Source organism: Octopus sinensis, linkage group LG11 (genome assembly GCF_006345805.1).
Source record: "Octopus sinensis linkage group LG11, ASM634580v1, whole genome shotgun sequence".
In the NCBI taxonomy this organism is placed as follows: Eukaryota; Metazoa; Mollusca; class Cephalopoda; order Octopoda; family Octopodidae; genus Octopus; species Octopus sinensis.
In genome coordinates, this window is record NC_043007.1 from 7,596,891 (window position 1) to 7,616,890 (window position 20,000).

A 20,000-nucleotide genomic window follows, 5' to 3' on the forward strand; every position below is an offset into this window, starting at 1 on the left:
TTAATGTGGTAACATCGTAGATTTCGTCATGGTATATGCTTGGCTGATGAAGATAGAATAAGTTATGGGTGGCAGTCATATCTTGTAAAATCTGAAACCTACAGGTCCCACATTATCTTTTTCCGGGTATTTCATCTTTCAGATGTTCTCCCTGGAGGTAAGACGTTTTTCTCTAGTTTGTTGCACACACGCAATTTTACTAATACATACGCGGTGAAGCTATACATTAGCGTCGTATTTTTACGTTCGCTATTTCCAGTAAATATCGGTACTTAGTTGTGCCATTTATTTACTACTTTGTGTATTTTTCCCTCACGCGCTTTTCTTTACTGGAAGGCGATACTTTGTATTGCATTACTAATTTATATATATATATATAATATATATATATATATATATAAACATAGACATATACATGTGTGTGTGTGTGCGGTTCGGGAGTCACGGGGTTTTAATGTGTGAGGAAACTAACTCTCATTCATTATTGGTGTCAGCGCGTGCATTAAAAACCCACTAAAAATGAAGGATCCCTAGCCGTTTTTTCAGAATTCTTCTATAAAAAGGACATTCTGGTGTAGAACCTGCGGTTGCACGTGATTACAGGTCCTCATGCTTCGGCGAATCACTAGGTGCTAACCGCCGAGACTCGGAGAGTGGGACTCGCATTGTACAAGCGTTTATTACTAGATGTGAATATCTGTTTCTAGTGACCTCATTTGTTTTTATTCCATCAACGGAAAGTCCCATGGCGATGGAAGAGGAGCAACGTGTGTAGACTTGTTGAAAGTACGCAGCAAGTTACATCGCACTTATGTTTCAACCCATGCAGAACAGCAGCATGTCTGGCCGGTCACCTGAGAGGTCATGGACGGAATGTCAGATATGCCATTGACAACAAGGGATCACAAGGATATGGAAATCAATTGTGAAGATGGAGTAATCATCATTGATAGATTGATATATATATATATATATAATATATATATATATATATAGAGAGAGAGAGAGAGAGAGAGAGAGAGAGAGAGAATTTTATATTCTTGTATTGGATATATAATATAACGAAGCAGGGAGAAGAAAGTATATAAACGACGCACTACTATTACATGAGACTCAACAATCTCTATCAACGGCTCACAGTGAACTGCTTACCGACCCGAACTGCCAATCGTTCACAGTCCTTTATTTAATAATAATGAGTCAGTCCACCTTTAGTTACATGGGGGTGGTCGGAAATCTTCCACAACAAATATATATATATATATATAAGTATGTATGTATATATTTAAGTACGTATTTATATATGTATGTATATATTGATGGGTGGATGGATGGATGGATGGATGGATGGATGGATATGTAAGGCTTTGTGTATGTACATATATATATATATATATATATATATATATATATATATATATGGTATCCAAAGTTAAGGCAACCAACTATTTTCAGTTTTGCCAAGATATGGCAGTGTAATTATCGAGAATAATTTTTCTTTCATCTCCTCTCAAATTACACAGCAATTCACAAAACAGGAATAATAAGTTGAAGAGTGTGGTCCTAGATATATAAACGAACGAGGAGATTGTGTTGAAAAAGCTTTCGGTTCTACTAGAAATAGCAGTCAAGGGGAATTTGAAAAATCTCATTTGGCGTATGACGTAATGTTTGTTAGGTTGGATTGTGCAGGTATTCGGCATTCTATGATTAGAGCTTGACATAGAAGAGAGGAATGAAAGGGGATAGAAATGAAAGGTGATTTTCGTCTTATCCTTGTCGATTGAAAAGGTTAGTGATATAGAATATGCAACGAGAAAACGTGTCATAGCAAGAGCCATAGGTGAGGAGATTGGAGTTTCAAATTTAATTTCCGAACCCTACCAACCCCTGAGATTAAATAGACATTAAGTTCCAATTTCTAAATCAATCAAATGGTCCAAAGAAAGCTCAAACACAACATGTTTTCACAGAAAATCACATCAACATAACCTGCTCCAAAAAATGATAGTAGAAACTTAAAAAGAATAAAATAAATAATAAGCAACACCGGCAAAAGCAACAATAGCGGGCATCTGAGGTTCAAATCTCAGGCTTGAGGAACGAGGTTGTTACTGCTTCACGTTCTTCAGCTACCTACTATTATTATTGGTACTTATTAATCCCAGTATTGATTTATCAATATTTGTAGTTGACTAGAAAGGGATCTACGACGTAGGCCGAAGTCGGGTGAGACAAGCACCCGAGACTCTTGTAGTCTGCAACACATTCTGTTAATGCTACGAGTGTTATGTAAAGACCCTTTAGGTTAGCACACACTGAGCGAGTCGTGTATGACGTAACTCAAGCGTTTGTTTACTTTGTTTAGAAGTTGAAAGTTTATTTACCGAATATATCGCAGAATGCACCTTTCCAACAAGGTTGGCATAAGCAGCTGCCATCGCTGGAGCAGTCGCCGTGGTTACAGGGAACGCTGTGGAAAGAAGAAAACAAAAACAGAAATGAAGGAGATACTCGGCTGGTTGTCAGTAATAATGATTGCTAATAATAATATGGTGGGTTATTTTGGCAAAGTACAGTAATTTTTAAGGATAGAGAATTCGTCGATAACAACGACTTCAGGATTTGATGAGCATTTTAAGTTTATCGACCCCGGAGGGATGAAAAGTAAAGTTGAACACGATGGCATTTGAGCAGAGAAATGGAGAGATCAATACTCAGGTAACGCACCCTTCAGAAAAGTTAAAATCAAAAGAGGAATTTAGCAGAGGGACTCGTTGCCTCCTTTAATATTCTTTAATATTTGTTCTATGTTTGATCCCACTAAGTTTAATATTAAGGAAGGCAAAGGCAGAGTATCAGTTCGGAAATAGTAATTTGCTCTACATGGGCGATCTAAAGCTTTTTAGTAAGCGAGAAACAGAAATAAATTCCTTAATACTGACTGTAAGACTCTTCAGCAAAGATATAGGCATGGAATTTGGCGTAGAGTGCAATATTAGTGATGAGAAGAGGACATGCAGTCAACAGCGAAGTCATCCTATTACCAGATAGCCAGACATTATGATCACTGAAAGGAGGAGAGTTATACGCATCTAGGAGTATTACAATCTGACAAGAGTACTAACTACAGAAATGTGAAGGAGTACATCACAAGAGTGAGGAAACTAATGAAGTCAAATCTAAACGGTCTGAATCTAGTGAAGACTGTAAATACTCGGGCAGTTTCATTACTTCGATACTCAGCAGCTTTTGTAGATTGGACAAAAACTGAATTAGCAAAGTTAGACAGAAGAACTAGGAAGAAATTCAATATGAATGGAGACAGAAGTCCAAGGGCAGGAGTAGCAAGATTATGCCTACCTAGAAAGGAAGGTCGAAGACTGCATGGAGTTAGCTAGAGTAGATATAGACTCCTATGTAGGTAATAGTGAAGAAAGTTTATTAAAAGCTGCCAGAGTCGCAGAAAGACATAGGGAAACCAAAACAGAAAACCAACTTAAAAACCAGCAAAAAGAACAGAAATTATTTGACTGGCAGGAGAAGGCGTTGCATGGTAGATTCTGAAAGCTAGTTTCAGCAAATAGTAGTAGTGAGACATGGCTGTGGCTGCAGAAGGGAAAGCTGAAGAGGGAGAGAGAAAGTTTGTTAGTAGCTGCACAAGATCAAGCATTAAGGACTAATTGAATAACAGTCAAGATAGACAAAAACCAAATAGATTCCCAGTATAGATTATGCAAATCAAAAGAGGAAAGCATTACTCATAGAGGAAGTGAATGTAGTATGCTGGCACAGAAAGAATACAAGTAAAGACATGACAATCTTGGGAGTGCAATCCACTGGGAGCATTTTAGAAAGCTAAGATTTGAACATACTGATAAATGTTATGAACATGAACCTAGTAAAGTACTAGAAAGTAAGACGTGCAAGATGTTGTAGTTCTTTAATATTCAGACTGGCAGAGTAATAGAAGCTAGAAGGCCTGATTTGGTAGTAGTAGATAAAGAGGAGAGAAAGTGCCAGATAATTGACTTTACAGTCCCAAATGATGAAAACATTAATATGAGAAGAATAGAAAATAGCAAAGAACCAGGAGCCTGCTATATTAAATTACAGAGACTATGGCAAGTGCGGGTAGAATGTACCCCAGTAGTTATAGGTGCATTAGGAACCATCCCTAAAGATCTGAACAGATGGAAAGAGGAAATAGGCATAAAACCCAGTCTAGTACAGCTCTAGAAAAGACTGCTATTGGGGACAGGTAGGGCACTTAGGAGGGTTCTTCGCATCTAAGGTTACTTAGTGTAACCCGATAGGAGGGTCGTTGGCATCTAAGGCTACTTGTTGTAGCCCGACGTTAGGATTCTTTTCTCTTCCAACAGCCTAATCTGTTGAGTGTATAATAATAATGATAATGATAATAATAATAATAATAATAATAATATAATAATAAAATAATAATAATATAATAATAATAATGATAATAATAATAATAATAATAATAATATATAATAATAATGATAATAATAATAATAATGATAATTAATAATAATATAATAATAATAATAATATAATAATAATAATAATAAATAATAATAATAATGATATTGTCTTGGTATAAAAGATGGGCTACAGCAAATATTCTGCTCAACACCACAGATTTGCTTGTCAGTTGTTTGACCTTAACCAGTTGAGCATGTCCCTTAGTGGCTGACGATATGTGCATCTCTGATCACGAGCAGAAGTAGTGGGGGAGCATCATAGCCATGTGTTGAGAGAAATTCTTTGGGGTTTGGATAATTCACCTCTGGAAACATGGGTGGTTTGTTCAACGTCCTTAAACAACCCTTATTCAGGGACCTTTTGAGTGGGATGGGTTACTCGACCAGAAGAAAATTCTAACTGGGCCCCACCTGCAAGGTCATGTGCTGTTTATCTTGATATGAGATCACCATGTTGCACACATATGGTTGTGATGCATGTGCCTGGTGTACCCTTATCAGACGGGTAGTCATGATGGGTATACTGGGCTTCGTTTATTTTACCCCAGTGTCACTTTGATGGCATGAACTGCTCTCTCACTTAATAATAATAATAATAATAATAATAATAATAATAATAATAATAATAATAATAATAAATAATAATAATAATAATGAAGCAACACAAAAAAACGCTATTTTTTGGTACAGAAGGAGGCAACAAAATACAAAACGAACAAACTCCACTGATTCCCTAATCGCAAATGACAATAATTCCAGAAATGTTCAAAGATAGAAACAGCAGGATTACAACAGAATTACAAAACATACTAAAGAAGAAATGTTTCTCTCTGACTAGACACACAGCTATTTTTATAATGTCATATTATGATAGTCTTTTCTCAATAGCTTTAACAGCGTTTACTAAAGCTGACTGTCATGGACTTCATGCCACGCTGTGACTGCAGATTTTCTGAGAGTTTTCCTATTGTTAAGCGCTGATCACTCTATCGCCAATATATTAAACGAAAACAAGGGCAGGAATTTAGAAGATGACTACACCAGAGCTAGCCGTTAGTTTTTACGAAAGTACCTTTCAGTTTCGCGACTTCACAAAATGTGCAGATAGAATTTGAATTTCCTATGGACATTTATTTTCACACTGATGAAGGCTCTAGGTACAACCGATAACGCGAAACTTATTACATCAAGCTTTGCCAAAAGCTTGGCGAGACCTGCTCAGAGGCCAACACAGAGTTTTCAAAAAGATTTCATCGTTCTCGACACAATCAGGGAGATCTTGTGCAATTGAAACCCGAGTGTCTTCTTGGTCAGCTGAAAGCAGTTTTGGCACAAACTTGGCAGACACGCGTCTCATACCCAAATCTTCATTGATAATGGACTGAAGTGAACTGTAACTAATCTACATATCATCTGATAACTCACAAATGGTGATTCAATAATTTCCCCTCACATCTGCGGTGTCTTTCCCAGTTCTACTGGTTGCAAGTTTCCCGGAACTTTCGTCAACATCGACTGTTTTTTGGTCATCTTGGAAACATCGGAACCACTCGTACACTTGTGTTCTCTGTCATGGTCAATGCGACGATCACACGCTACACAACTTCTTTTCAAGCACTGTTGTAAACAGCGGAAGGGAGCTACAATGTTAAAACTTAGTGCGCATGCACAGCAGAGTTCAAGATCAATCTTTGCCGAGCGGCTTCACTCTACGTGCTTTAGCTTCGTTACTATGGCAACAATCCGGATACATATTCATCAGACCTCATATATGTGTGTGTATGTATATATATATATATATATAATATATATGTGTGTGTGTGTGTGTGTGTGTGTGTGTGTGTGTATATATATACACACACACATACATACATACAAACATACACACTCAATGCATGTATAAATATATATATATATATATATATGTATGTATACACACACACACACGTACATATATATATATATATATATATATACCTATATATATATAGATAGATAGATAGATAGATAGATAGATAGATAGATAGATAGATAGATAGATAGATAGATAGATAGATAGATAGATAGATAGATAATCAAGGGTACACGATAGTGTCAGTGTTGCTAGAAATAAGACCCGAATAATACTCAAATAAGCCACAATATCACTTTTTTGGCTGTTATTTCTAGCAAAGCTGGTACTCTCCCATACCCTTGATTATGAATTAATAAATTTGCCTTTCTGATTTCTATGCTTGTAAAGCACTACTAATATTATTATTATTATTATTATTATTATATTATTATTATTATTATTATCATTATTATTATTATTATTATTATCTATCAATAACAACAACAACAACTATAATAATAATCATAATAATAACAATAATGTGTGTGTGTGTGTGTGTGCATGTATAAACTACGTGCAACCATGTTTACGCGCGCGCACGCACACACAAAGACGTGTGAATCGCAGACAAAACATGTCGTTACTTGAATCATCGCCTGTTATTTGAACTGTATCAGAAAATTCAATACCTTTTACGTATCATCGACGTGAAGCAGAGGAAGACGTAACTGGTTCGTAGAGGATCTGCTTCTAACAATTCTATACACGGAGTATTATTCAAATATGATATACAGTAATGATTTTACTTCGTGTGCAGCTGATGTTCACGCACATCAAATGTCGTTTCTGCTCTTATTCGCTTCTATCCTGTTGTTGTTGTTGTTGTTGTTGTTGTGTAGGCTCAAAGCCATCCATTATATCATTATTGTTGTTGTTGCTGGATTATGTTCTTCCTCACCGCATAAGTATTTCTAATTTGATGACACAAATAAAATAACAGTAACTTGAATACTGCTTATTCATGCAGATGGCATCTCTGGGTAAATATCTTCGGAGATTGTTTTTCTGTTTTTTTTTATGCAAATTACAGGTTTCGTTCTATGGTTCCAACCTTCCTTCTAAGCCTCATAGTTTCTCGTCCTGTCACCCGCCGTCTTAGGTAGATGTCTTCTACTTAAGGCCAGAGTAATCCAGAGTCTATCGAGTGGATTTGAGAAACGGAAACTTGAAATACATCGTATGATGATGGCTTTGTAGGAATTGTGCAAATCTTAGGGTATCCCAGTATTTTAGGGGCTTGGGACTTTTTATAATGTTTTTATTTATTTATGCCTGAAACAGCGATAACACATCTAAGAGAGAACCGCTTAACAAATTTATGGATATAGGTTTTTGCTGTTTGTTGGACGTTGGATGTGACATACCTAGAAAGACTACTTCAGTGGTCTGACTAACTGTTTCTGATGGATCAAAAGTAAAAGATTGGTGGTGCCAAAGACAGTATCGAACTCACTAAGCTGCAGGCAGGTGACATGAGGAGGTGTTAAAAGGTTTGGAAGATGTGCGGTTTTAGTATTAGCATGTGGTTGTGTTGGGCGTGGTTACAATAAGGCAGTGAATAGACATTTCAATTCGTGCAGAAGAAGGATAAAAGAAACCAAGTAACCGAGGTAGCCATGGGTTGCCTTGAGGTACATCGCATTCGTCATATATGGCTGCCTGCCGTACTTTGCCCCAGTTTACGTTTAACCAAATTGAAGAGCATACTCTTCCGCATTTTGTGAAACGGATGCATTCCACTGGTCAGACGCTCCATAGGCAGTCAACACCGCTGAATGGAGGTTGGGCATGCCGTGGCTGCTGATGCACAGACATGAGGTTACGATGCCTCCAGCGCTTCCTTGACGGTGAGCAGCAGTGGTCATCATTTGTCAGAAAGGATTTTCCACAATTCGTTTCTGACTGAGCTACAGTCCTAGATCCAGCGTAGACCGATGCAGGGTGCCCTAGAGTATCATCAGGTGCCAACAGTTTTCTATCAGTTGAGCATTACTACGAATAGGTATGTATATTTAGAGAAGCTGACCAGGTCAGGGATGACTTCGATACTTATCTCATCGGTCTCTAACGATAATTTCATTCCCTGTCTGACCAGTTTTCCTTTCCCATATTGAACACTTAGAGAATTGTTCTTTTATTCTCTGTGATATATACTACGGCACCACCAGTAAAGAGATGTCATCTTCTGGTGGTACCCCTGCTACTTTGATTTTAACCACCCTCTCCGGCCGAGGTATATCGGAATAACGCAAAAATATCAGAAATAGAAGTATAACATTTAAAAGGAAAAATACACCAGGGAAATGTAGATAGAAGCCACACAACAATGCCAAATGATATAAACACTGAAATAGTAAAACATGAAGACAGGAGTAACATTTCCAACAAAAACGAAGTAAACAAAAAACAACAAACCCAGACCGTAGGGATGTATAATAATGTACAAAAGCACCAATCCAGAACACCACAGACAAACATATGAATGAGAAGGAAGGCGAAACAAATCTAAAAACCGGAAACAACGAAGAGGAACCTAATGATTATGATACTATAAAAATGAGAATAATCAAAGAACTGAAAACCACAGATCTCAGAATGGACCACCGACCATACCTCCCGAAAATCAAAATAGACAATAAAACAACATCAATAATAAATAGCATAAACCTGGCCGTCACGGAACTGATAGCCACAGAAAGAAATAGCAATATCACTGAGCTAAATGACATAATATATGCAGCAGCCACTGCAGCCACAATAGAAGCTGGATACTCCCTCAAACCCATCCAAACAGGAGTAACAACATCCAAACAAACCCTGTAGATAAATAATATTTAAAAAAAACAAAAGAAAAAAGAGAAAAGATCTGTGGATTCTTAACGAAATCAGTAGACAATCAACACTATTAAGTAACAAGAAGAAAACAAAAATACTGTGCAAATACCACATTGCAGAAACAGATTTACCTGAGGTAAAAGAAAAGCTAAGGTAAGATATCCTTGCCAAAGCACAAACGATCCGCCGGTATGAGAAACATCAACGTTTCTTTGAACAAAACACACAGTTCAACTCCAACCCCAAAAAAATTCTACCAAGAACTTGGCAAAAATAAAATAGACATCACTGCAGCACCAGCAGCAGAAGTGGAAGAATTTTGGAAAGAAATGTGGTCAGCGAATGAACAACCGCAGAAAAGGACCATTAAAACAACGAACTTAGCACCTGAGCAACTCTGGATCCCCATAACAACTGAAGAGGTCACCCAAACACTGCAAAGACTAAGCAACTGGAAGACACCTGGGCATGAAAAGATCCCCAACTTCCGGTTAAATTATCTGACAGGAATACACAAAAAGCTGGCTTAAAACTTTAACAACATACTGGCAGAGCCAGAGACAATGCCTGAATGGCTCACGAAAGGGAAAGCCATACTAATTCCCAAATCCAATGAAACGGCAAAACCACAAAACTACAGACCCGTAACCTGTCTCCCTACAATGTACAAAGCCATTACTGCAATAATATCGTAAAGATTGAGCAAGCATCTGGAAGAGAATAACCTGTTCCCAGAAGAGCAGAAAGGATGTCGCAAAGGCTCATATGGCTGTAAAGATCAACTAATGATCAATAAAGCCATAACTGAAGACAGCCGCAGAAAGACGAAAGGCCTCAGTATGGCTTGGATCGACTACCGAAAGGCGTTTGATAGCATTCCCCACACGTGGATCCTCGAAACACTAACCATTAACAAGGAGGCACCAACAATTATAAAATACATAAGACACTCTATGAATATATGGCAGACAGTGATACAGCTCCAAACAAAAGAGGGACTCGTGAAAACCAAAGCCATCCCCATTAGAAGAGGAATATTCCAGGAGGACACGCTCTCTCCACTCCTTTTCTGCTTGGCACTGTCACCTCTATCTGATATGCTAAATAGAGCTGGATGCGGATACAAATGTTACGGCAAAACAATCAGCCACTTGTTATATATACGCTACAAATGATAAACAGCTGGAAACATTACTACAGAGTTTACATGGATTTACCAAAGAAATAAGAGAATTAGACCAAAGCCAGACATACAAATACTTAGGAATCAATGAACTAGATACGATACAACACACACAAATGAAAGAAAGAATACTATAGATTAGTTAGATCAATACTAAAAACAGCTCAATGCTAAAAACAAGATAATATCTCTAGTTGACCCAGTTATAAATATCTTTATTTATAATACAATATCCTTAACTGGACACTAAATGAACTAACCAAAATAGACAGGAAAACAAGAAAAATAATGGCTTGATCTAGGATGCACCACCCAAAATCTGACATAGAAAGGCTATATATACAACGTATGGAAGGTGGTAGAGGCCTTATACAGCTGGAAAACTATTATAAAATAACCACCATAGAACTGCAAAAATACCTACTTCAGAAGCAGGGAAAACTAATACCAATAGCCACAAAACACGAGCAATACAAAAAACTGTTTTCAGTATTTAAGGAAGCTGACAAATACAAAAAGTCATACTACCTAACAAATAGGAAGAAGAAGAAACAACAAAAGCTATAAAACAAATGAAATCCAAACTAAAACTAGTACAGCAATGGATCTTGACAAAACGATGGCAAGAAAAGCCCCTTCGTGGGGTTTACATTCAAACATGTAAACAATAAAAAATGAATAACAATTTACGAAAAGTGCAGCAAATTCCTCAATAGTGAGACTACATCGATCCAAGGGCAACCAAGGAACCATACACATCTCAAATGGTGGAATCTTAGAAATATAACAACTAAAATACTTTAAAACAGTGGTGGGTGGAACGTTAATTGAGTAATTCTGCTGATACATACATACACACCTACATATATAATACATAGAAACTTATACTCGAGTGGCTGTGTGGTAAGTAGCTTGTTTACCAACCACATGGTTCCGGGTTCAGTCCCACTGCGTGGCACCTTGGCCAAGTGTCTTCTACTATAGCCTCAGGCCGACCAAAACCTGGTGAGTGGATTTGGTAGACGGAAACTGAAAGAAGCCCGTCGTATATATATATATACATATATATATGCGTGGTGTGTTTGTGTGTCTGAGTTTGTCCCCCTAGCATTGCTTGACAACCGATGGTGGTGTGTTTATGTCCCCGTTACTTAGCGGTTCGGCAAAAGAGACCGATAGAATAAGTACTGGGCTTACAAAAAAGAATAAGTCCCGGGGTCGAGTTGCTCGATTAAAGGCGGTGCTCCAGCATGGCCGCAGTCAAATGACTGAAACAAGTAAAAGAGTAAAAGAGTATATTTATATATATATATATATATATATATATATAGGGATCAGAACAGGTTCATTTATATTCCATGCTACTTAATGTTTCAAAGCCTCTGGCGGGACTTTCCATCGGGCATGTGGAAATTATATATATTGAGTGAACACATAGAGAGATGTGCGGGGACTCTCCAACCTAACTTCACAATTTTCCCTATCTACTAGTATTTCTATATAAGCACGGTTAAATAAAGAAAATATATTTATTGAAAAATACCAACCGGGCCTGAATATGAACGCATAACCAATATAGTGTATATTTTATCTCACTACCTTAACTAATGACTTCATATAAACTTCCTCACCCCTGTCTCCAGTAATGACAATTACCAACTACCTCCCTTTAGCTGGTTTTACATGCTGATTCATTTACAAACAAACTCTCATTCAAGCAACATGAACTGAAACGTCTTAAGAAAATACACTAATTTTACCAATTTCAATGTCATGTTTAGCGAAACGCGAAACCGGTTGACTATCATAATATTCTACCCTTTATAATATATTACAAATACATGAATTGTTTGTATTTTCCTTCTTTTTTTATATAATTTATCACTACAACTCACCACGTGTTGAAAATCTCTCGAAGGAATTTCTTTCTTACTATGTGTGTGTGTGTGTGTGTATGGAACGAGATAAATGCAAATTTACCTCAAAATAACAAACTGAAACAGCTGTAAATGGTATTTAACTACATTTAGACTATAACCATTTAATACAAATGATCGACTTTTAGTCGTTAATTGTTGGTCCATTACTTTTCTTATCTATCTCTTTCTCTCTTTTTTTGGGAACCATAAATTTTGGATACATGGGAAATGTCACTCGTTCTTTTCTTCTGCAGATTAAATATAAGTTCGTCCAAAGAAAAAACAATCGAATTAGTTCTTCGTGGAAGTCATGTTGCTTATGTTAAACAATGTAATAGAGTAAAATTATTGAAAATATTCCATTTCGCCTAGATTTTACAGACTCATTGTAATTATTTGTGTGTGTATGTGTGTGTGAGCGTATGCGTGTTTATGCGTGTGTATGTGTGTGTGTGTTCTTGTAGTTGTGCCGTGTTTGTCTCCCACTTCCTTTTTATAACTGGTGTTGTCAGTTTACATCCCAATACCAAAAGGGCCCAATTGACTAAGAACCAGTCTTTGAAATATGTACTCTAGTCGATGTCCCTGACTAAACCGTTCGATGTGGTGCACCAGCATGGCCACAGTCCAGCGAAGGAAACAAGTTAAAGGCAAAAGATATTACAATGACCCTCAATCAACAAACTGACCCCTAACTGCGCTCTTTATATTGCAGGTGACGTCAGGTTTACTTCCGCTCTTTGTCAAACCAACGAATAAACTCAGCTACTACTTACGATTTCACTCCATCTTTAGTCTGACAGGTTTTTAAGGATTCTGAAAAGAAACAAAAAAATACTATTAATAGAAGAAAATACTGACAGATCAGTGATAAAAGTTCAGTCAAAGTTTTACATTAATCCGTGGATTAATTGATAAAAATAGATTATCATTTCAGACCTGGAAATCGAATACAAAGTATATAATGTTTTAAGCTGGGGTTTAACTGTATTGAAAAACATTTTTTATAGATGTAGGCATTGGAAGTGTTCACCGGGAAGTAAATACATGATTGCACACTCATTCACTCATTCACATATGTACAAATCTCTGAAACGCACATGCATGTGTGTGTGTGTGCGCGTGTGTGTGTGTGTGTGTGTGTGTGTATGCGTGTGTGTGTATGTGTGTGTGCGTGTGTGTGTGTATATGTGTGTGTGTATGTGTGTATGCGTGTGTGTGTGCGTATGTGTATGTGTGTGTGTGTGTATATGTGTGTGCGTGTGTGTATGTGTGTGTGTATGTGTGTGTATGTGTGTGTGTGTATGCGTGTGTGTGTATGTGTGTATGCGTGTGTGTGTGTGTGTGTGTGTGTGTATATGTGTGTGCGTGTGTGGTATGTGTGTGTGTATGTGTGTGTGTATGTGTGTGTGTGTATGTGTGTGAGTGTGTTTGTGTGTGTGCGTGTGTTTGTGTGTGTATGTTGTGTGTGGTGTGTGTGTTTGTGTGTGTGTGTATGTGTGTGAGTGTGTTTGTGTGTGTATGTTTGTGTGTGTGTGTGTGTGTGTGTGTTTGTGTGTGTTGTGTGTGTGTGTGTGTGTGTGTGTGTGTGTAAATTAGGCATTAAGCACAAACAGAAAACAACTCGAGAGGAAAAGTTTTATATGTATTAGTTTAAAACTTTAAAATGCGAGAGAGATTCTTCACGTTTCGGATAGTAGTCTTTTGTCAGTAAAAAGAATGGAAAATAAAATAAAGGAGAAAATATACACATTTCCTAGTTTTATTTTACTTTACGTTACTCTTTCTTCTGGTGAAGACTACGATTCGATACGTGAAGACTCTTCTTTTTCCTTAAATCTGAGTAAATATAAATAACAAAGTTTAGAGATATTCCTCGCATGTCCATTGTCTCTAGAGCTGATTAAGTAAGTAACACTGACATACTCGGTTTCATCTCAGCCAACATTAAGTATTGTTTAGAAATGTGTAGCTCGGCAGCAAATTCAGTAATCAATATAGCAAATGAATAGGATCAATAAGCGTGGACACAGAGGAGGTGGAACGGACAAAACCATAGATATTACATCGACCCATACACGCACACATGCAAGGACCTGATATACAGCATATATATATATACATATATACATACATACATACATACATACATACATACATACATACATACATACATACAAATATACATACATATATACATACATGTACTTACATATGTAGGCTGCATACGTATTTATATAGAAACATACGTCAAACAATTAACAGCCGTCGAGAATGTATCGTAGCTCTTCGCCCAGACATTTGAAACTCCGAGTACTATAATGACAAACTTTTACTGTTTGTTCTAAATCATAGCACACACACGCACGCACACACGCACGCACGCACACACACACACACACACACATGCACACACACACACATATATATATATATACTAAAGATTGGTCGATGGTTTTTGGTTGGGAAGTACGAATTATTGTGTAAGTTAAGTTTTTCGTACTTCCCATACCAAAAACCATCGACCAATCTTTAGTATATATATATATATGTGTGTGTGTGTGTGTGTGCATGTGTGTGTGTGTGTGTGTGTGTTTGTGTGTGTGTGTGCGTGTGTGCGTGCGTGTGTGCGTGCGTGTGTGTGTTATGATTTAGAACAAAGAGTAAAAGTTTGTCATTATAGTACTCGGAGTTTCAAATGTCTGGGCGAAGAGCTACGATACATTCTCGACGGCTGTTAATTGTTTGACGTATGTTTCTATATATATACGTATGCAGCCTACATATGTAAGTACATGTATGTATATATGTATGTTAATGTATGTATACATGTATATATAATATATTATATATATATATATATATATAATATATATATATATATATAAGCTTAGGCATCGTTTTGATGATGTAATGGAAGCCACCTTTTTAGATATTACACGTAACTTAACAATAATTACACTTAACAATTTTCGTACTTCCCATACCATAAACCATCGACCAATCTTAAGTATATTACCCAATTCAGTAATCATTATTGGGCAATCACTATTAACTTGGTTAAGAATATTTCATTTAGATTGTCTAAGTTATCTGCTAATGTAGACATTTTCAAGGACAAGGCTGAATTTTATAACTCTGCCTTACTTAAAGCAGGTTATACAGATAGAGGTACCTACATTAGTTCCATTCAATCTTATTCTACCTTTAGTAATGGAGACATGAAATCTAGTTGTACGGATATAAACGATATCAATTTTAATTTATACGCCAACATCAAACAGAGAAAGGGAGATAACCGTTATTTAAACCCCTTTTTTCATTCTCGATGTCTTTTAAAGATAGTTACACTAAAAAGAAGGCAACTAATAGCGAAACCATATGGTTGATTATTCCTTATAGGAGGCAAATTAAATCTAATCTTCCTTTCCAGTTTCGAGAAGCTATTATTACGAATTTTCCAAACATTCTAGGTATTACTCTATTATCAACTCGCACACGGTTAGGATTGGTTTTTCCTACACAAAAAATCTCTTACAAATTATCTCCTCACATAATATTAGTCTAATTAATAAGAATCCATTAGCTAATACTGACATTAATTTAGCTAATACCAACACCAACCATCCCCCTAGAAATATCAATAACAAGGTTATTTTCTCTGAAGTCAATTCCAACAGAATTAAGTTTATGTCTAGTAATTCTAAGATCAGAAACTCTATATACCAGAGTAAAATTACTTCAGGTACCAATGTCTTTATACTCAGAAAATAGCAACATGTCTTATATATATACATGCATACATATATACATACATATTAGTGATGCCGCGTGGCTTGGTGGTTAGGGTGTTACGTTAACGATCGGGATTTCGATTCCCAGACCGAGCAGTGCATTAGGATCTTTCACTGAAGTATGGTACACCAAGCGCCTGTGTACGTAATGTTGATTTAACGCAAGGAGTGAGTTAATCTGCAGCACATGGATTTGATCGCTATAAACAAATCATATCTGCAAGTTGTTCACCATGAAATTGCAGAATACTCATTTGGTTCCTCGACATATATATGTGTGTCTAAGCACACCCAAATATGTTTGTGTGTGCGTGTGTGTGTGTGTGTGTGTATTTAATTGTATTTAATAAGGGAGCACTTCATTCAAATGGCTCTGACGAAGCCACGGCATACATATATGGATACAGTATTTCTTACAGCAAAAACATCTGTAAGCTAATGAAAGTGATTTCCTAATTGCTTGCTTGTTCTTGTTTTTTGTTTTTTGACATTCGTTTATTCATCGATATTACACTCTGTATCTACTTGCAGGCTGGCTGGCTCTGAAATATATGCAAAGTGAGTTTTAACAACGAGTTATTAGTATTTCTGCACGTAAGAGGGATGATATATGTGAGCATGCGTGCGCACACGTTTGTGCGCGCGCGCTGTGTGTGTTTATGCGCATGTCAACCATACCCATGAGACCAACAAAGAACAGACAGATGCATATACCGGCTGATGTGGGGTAGAATGGATTTATATATACATATATATTTATTTATTTATTTATTCTTTTACTCTTTTAGACGTTTCAGTCACTTGGAGCACCGCCTTTCGTCGAAAAAATCGACCCCAGAACTAATTCTTTGCAAGCCTAGTACTTATACTATCGGCCTCGTTAGCCGAACCGCTAAGTTTCGGGGACATAAACACACCAACATCGGTTGTCAAGCGATGGTGGGGAAGACAACACAGACATACACACACACATAAATACACACACACACAGACACACACACATACATATATATATATATATATATTCACAAACGGCAGGACTGTTTCAGTTTCCGTCTACCAGATCCAAATATGGATATATGTATGTGTGTATGTATATATATGTATGTCTATATATTATACATGTTAGTATAAGTATGTTTCATATATACATGTGTGTGTTTGTGTGTGTGTCTGTGTGTGTGTGTAGGAAAATGAAGAAAAGAATTAAATACTAGTTGCTTTTTCAACACGAATATCTATATATATATAAAACTCAACTTGTGTGTATCTGTGTGTGTGTCTGTGTGTTTGACTTCCCGGCACATCTCCTCCTAGCCAACAAATCGTAGAACCACCAAAAATGGGCCGCTTAAAGTTTAGGCGAATGAAAATTGAACTGCGCTATTTCTGTTCCGAAATTCATCTCGCAAGTGCAAAAATCGATAATGTGTTTGTTTAGGCCTTATCCCATGTATTGAATAGTGAACTTTACTCAGTCAGCTGTTTGACGTGAACTGTGTTCACCACGTATGCAAGCATGCGTAAATTGCATGAAAAATAAAAAATCAAGATATAAAAACGAATCACTGTAAACATTGTAGAAATTCGGCAAAGAAATGAATTTTCGGGATATAGCCTGGAGGGTTTTTTCATATTAATCCTTTGGACTTTGTGAACACATACCAATTGTTTTCATAACATTTTTAACGCTTTGAATTAAATGTGACCATTTTGCGTTGAGTTTGCAGTTTGAATCACTTTAACTAAATTTTAGCAGGACGGATTTTTGATCTTCACGATACATCGCCAGCGACTCTCTGAAGCTCTCCCCTGAAATCCCCGTTGAGAAATACTGATCTAAAAGATTAATTCAACAATGCAATTAATTGATCAACAAAAATTTATGAAACGCTTCAACATACTTTCTATTGAGGAAATGGAACACATAAGTGCAAAAATAGAGGGCATTAAATGCTTGATTTTAAAACCAAAATAATTGAATTTTGATTGAACTTCATCCAAGTTTAGCTTAATTCGCGCGTGCATAGAACGCACGAGCGCACAAGCCGGGCAATACTGCATAGAACGCACGAGCGCACAAGCCGGGCAATACTGCATAGAACGCACGAGCCGGGCAATACTGCGAGTAGAAATATAAAGAAACTCATAAAGCTGCACGTCTCAATTCTATAAAATATTTTACTTTGTGAAGTATTGACTTCGATCACAGACAAAATACTTCAAATGTCTGGGATGTTTATAGTCGATGAGATGGTCCTAATAATTGACTAGTACTTATTTAATCGACCGTGCGTTGGGAGATGATGAACTCTTAAGGATCTGAACACAGAACTTAAAGAACCGTTATTAAAAGAAAAGTCTAAGGTGTTTTGCCGTTATTCTACTGTTACTACCAACAAATATTGATGTCCGGCATTAGGATTGGTATAATTGATTTAGTCAAGGCCTTATACAGTATGGCTATTATGTGTTTCTCAGTGTTCAAATGGATGAGAGGCAAAGTTCATTTTAGCAGGATCCGAACTCAGAACATAAGGAACTAAATACTTCAGCGCTAACAAGAATGGGTGTCAACCATTGTAACTATTCGGGGGTGCCAACATTATCTTAAAAAGTGAAAAGGTATCGATCTCTCTATTTAGATATACTGCAACAGTTACGGTTCAAAGGCCAGCAACTGTTCCTTATCCTACCGAAAAATTTGAGAGATCCCTGTTATTCAACCAACTGATGAATTTATGCAAGGGCAAGAAACGCATATTAGAACAACGGTATCAAGCTTACTCGCTGAAAGGCGGCGAGCTGGCAGAAATGTTAGCACACCGGGCGAAATGCATAGCCGTATTTCGTCTGTCGTTACGTTGTGAGTTCAAATTCCGCCGAGGTCGACTTTGCCTTACATCCTTTCGGGGTCGATAAATTAAGTACCTGTTACGCACTGGGGTCGATATAATCGACTTAATACCTATGTCTGTTCCTATTTGTCCCCTGTATGTTTATCCCCTTGTGAGTAATAAAGAAATAGGTATCAAACTTACTCATTGACCAAAAACCAACGAAAGATGATAGGATGATAGAAACAGTAGCCACGTTATGTGTGGTACTCAAACATGGCTACGGCTCATGTGCAGGAATTAAGAGAAGAGTAAAAGAAAATTTCTAACAGCCAAAAGAACACAATAAGATTTTGCACGTGTGTGTGTAACATTGAGGTGCTTAATACACAAATCAATAAAGAAAGCTTTTTTGCTGCCATTAAGTTTCTTATCACCAGACGGTGCTCCTCCTTGGATGTCCTACCCAAAGCTTGATAAACTAATCTACGACACAGTTTCCGTTCATACAAGGTTCATTAAATTAGCGTACATATGGTTGAGTATTCCACAAACATATGTACCACTGATGTAATTCTCAGGTGGAATCGGTGTGACACAGTGTGGCACTGTGTAATACGCCGAGATCTTTGAATTACAAATACAGTCATTGTGACCTGCTTCCGAACAGTTTCTGTCAATCCATTTCCACCCACAAGACAAAGATCGACGCAAGCATAGAGAAACCGACATTAACCCATGATTCCAGGCTGTAGGACCTCATGATTGTTAATCTAATTTTGTAATCATGCGTCCATACTTTGCTCTGCGCGCCCTTGCATAACTCTAAGCATTTTGTCCTTACGCCACACAATTCACCAATAAATATCATAAAGAAATGTCTAACCTGTTGTTTGTAATGTTGCCACCAAAATCACGAGGGATAAGACAGCGTTTCTCATGTTGAGGAACCAAAATTTGCTGACTCCGCGGGTCAGGCTCTTTGGTTTTCGTTTGATGGAAAGATGCACGTCTTTTCGATAGTAGTATTTTTATC

The 20,000-nt window shown here is 37.1% G+C and overlaps 1 protein-coding gene across 1 annotated transcript in view; it reads right to left on the bottom strand.

Annotated features, from left to right (window-relative positions):
- Window positions 1-20,000, bottom strand: part of LOC115217410 — a 93,929-nt gene that overhangs the window by 73,520 nt on the left and 409 nt on the right. Inside the window, exons 1-3 of the mRNA XM_029787103.2 lie at window positions 19,851-20,000; window positions 13,110-13,149; window positions 2,388-2,473 (exon numbers count right to left, since the gene is read on the bottom strand). The exon at window positions 19,851-20,000 is cut by the window's right edge and continues 409 nt beyond it. Coding sequence (XP_029642963.2) covers window positions 2,388-2,473; window positions 13,110-13,149; window positions 19,851-19,905 — 181 coding nt within the window. The 5' untranslated portion in view covers window positions 19,906-20,000. The remainder of the gene's footprint in view (window positions 1-2,387; window positions 2,474-13,109; window positions 13,150-19,850) is intronic.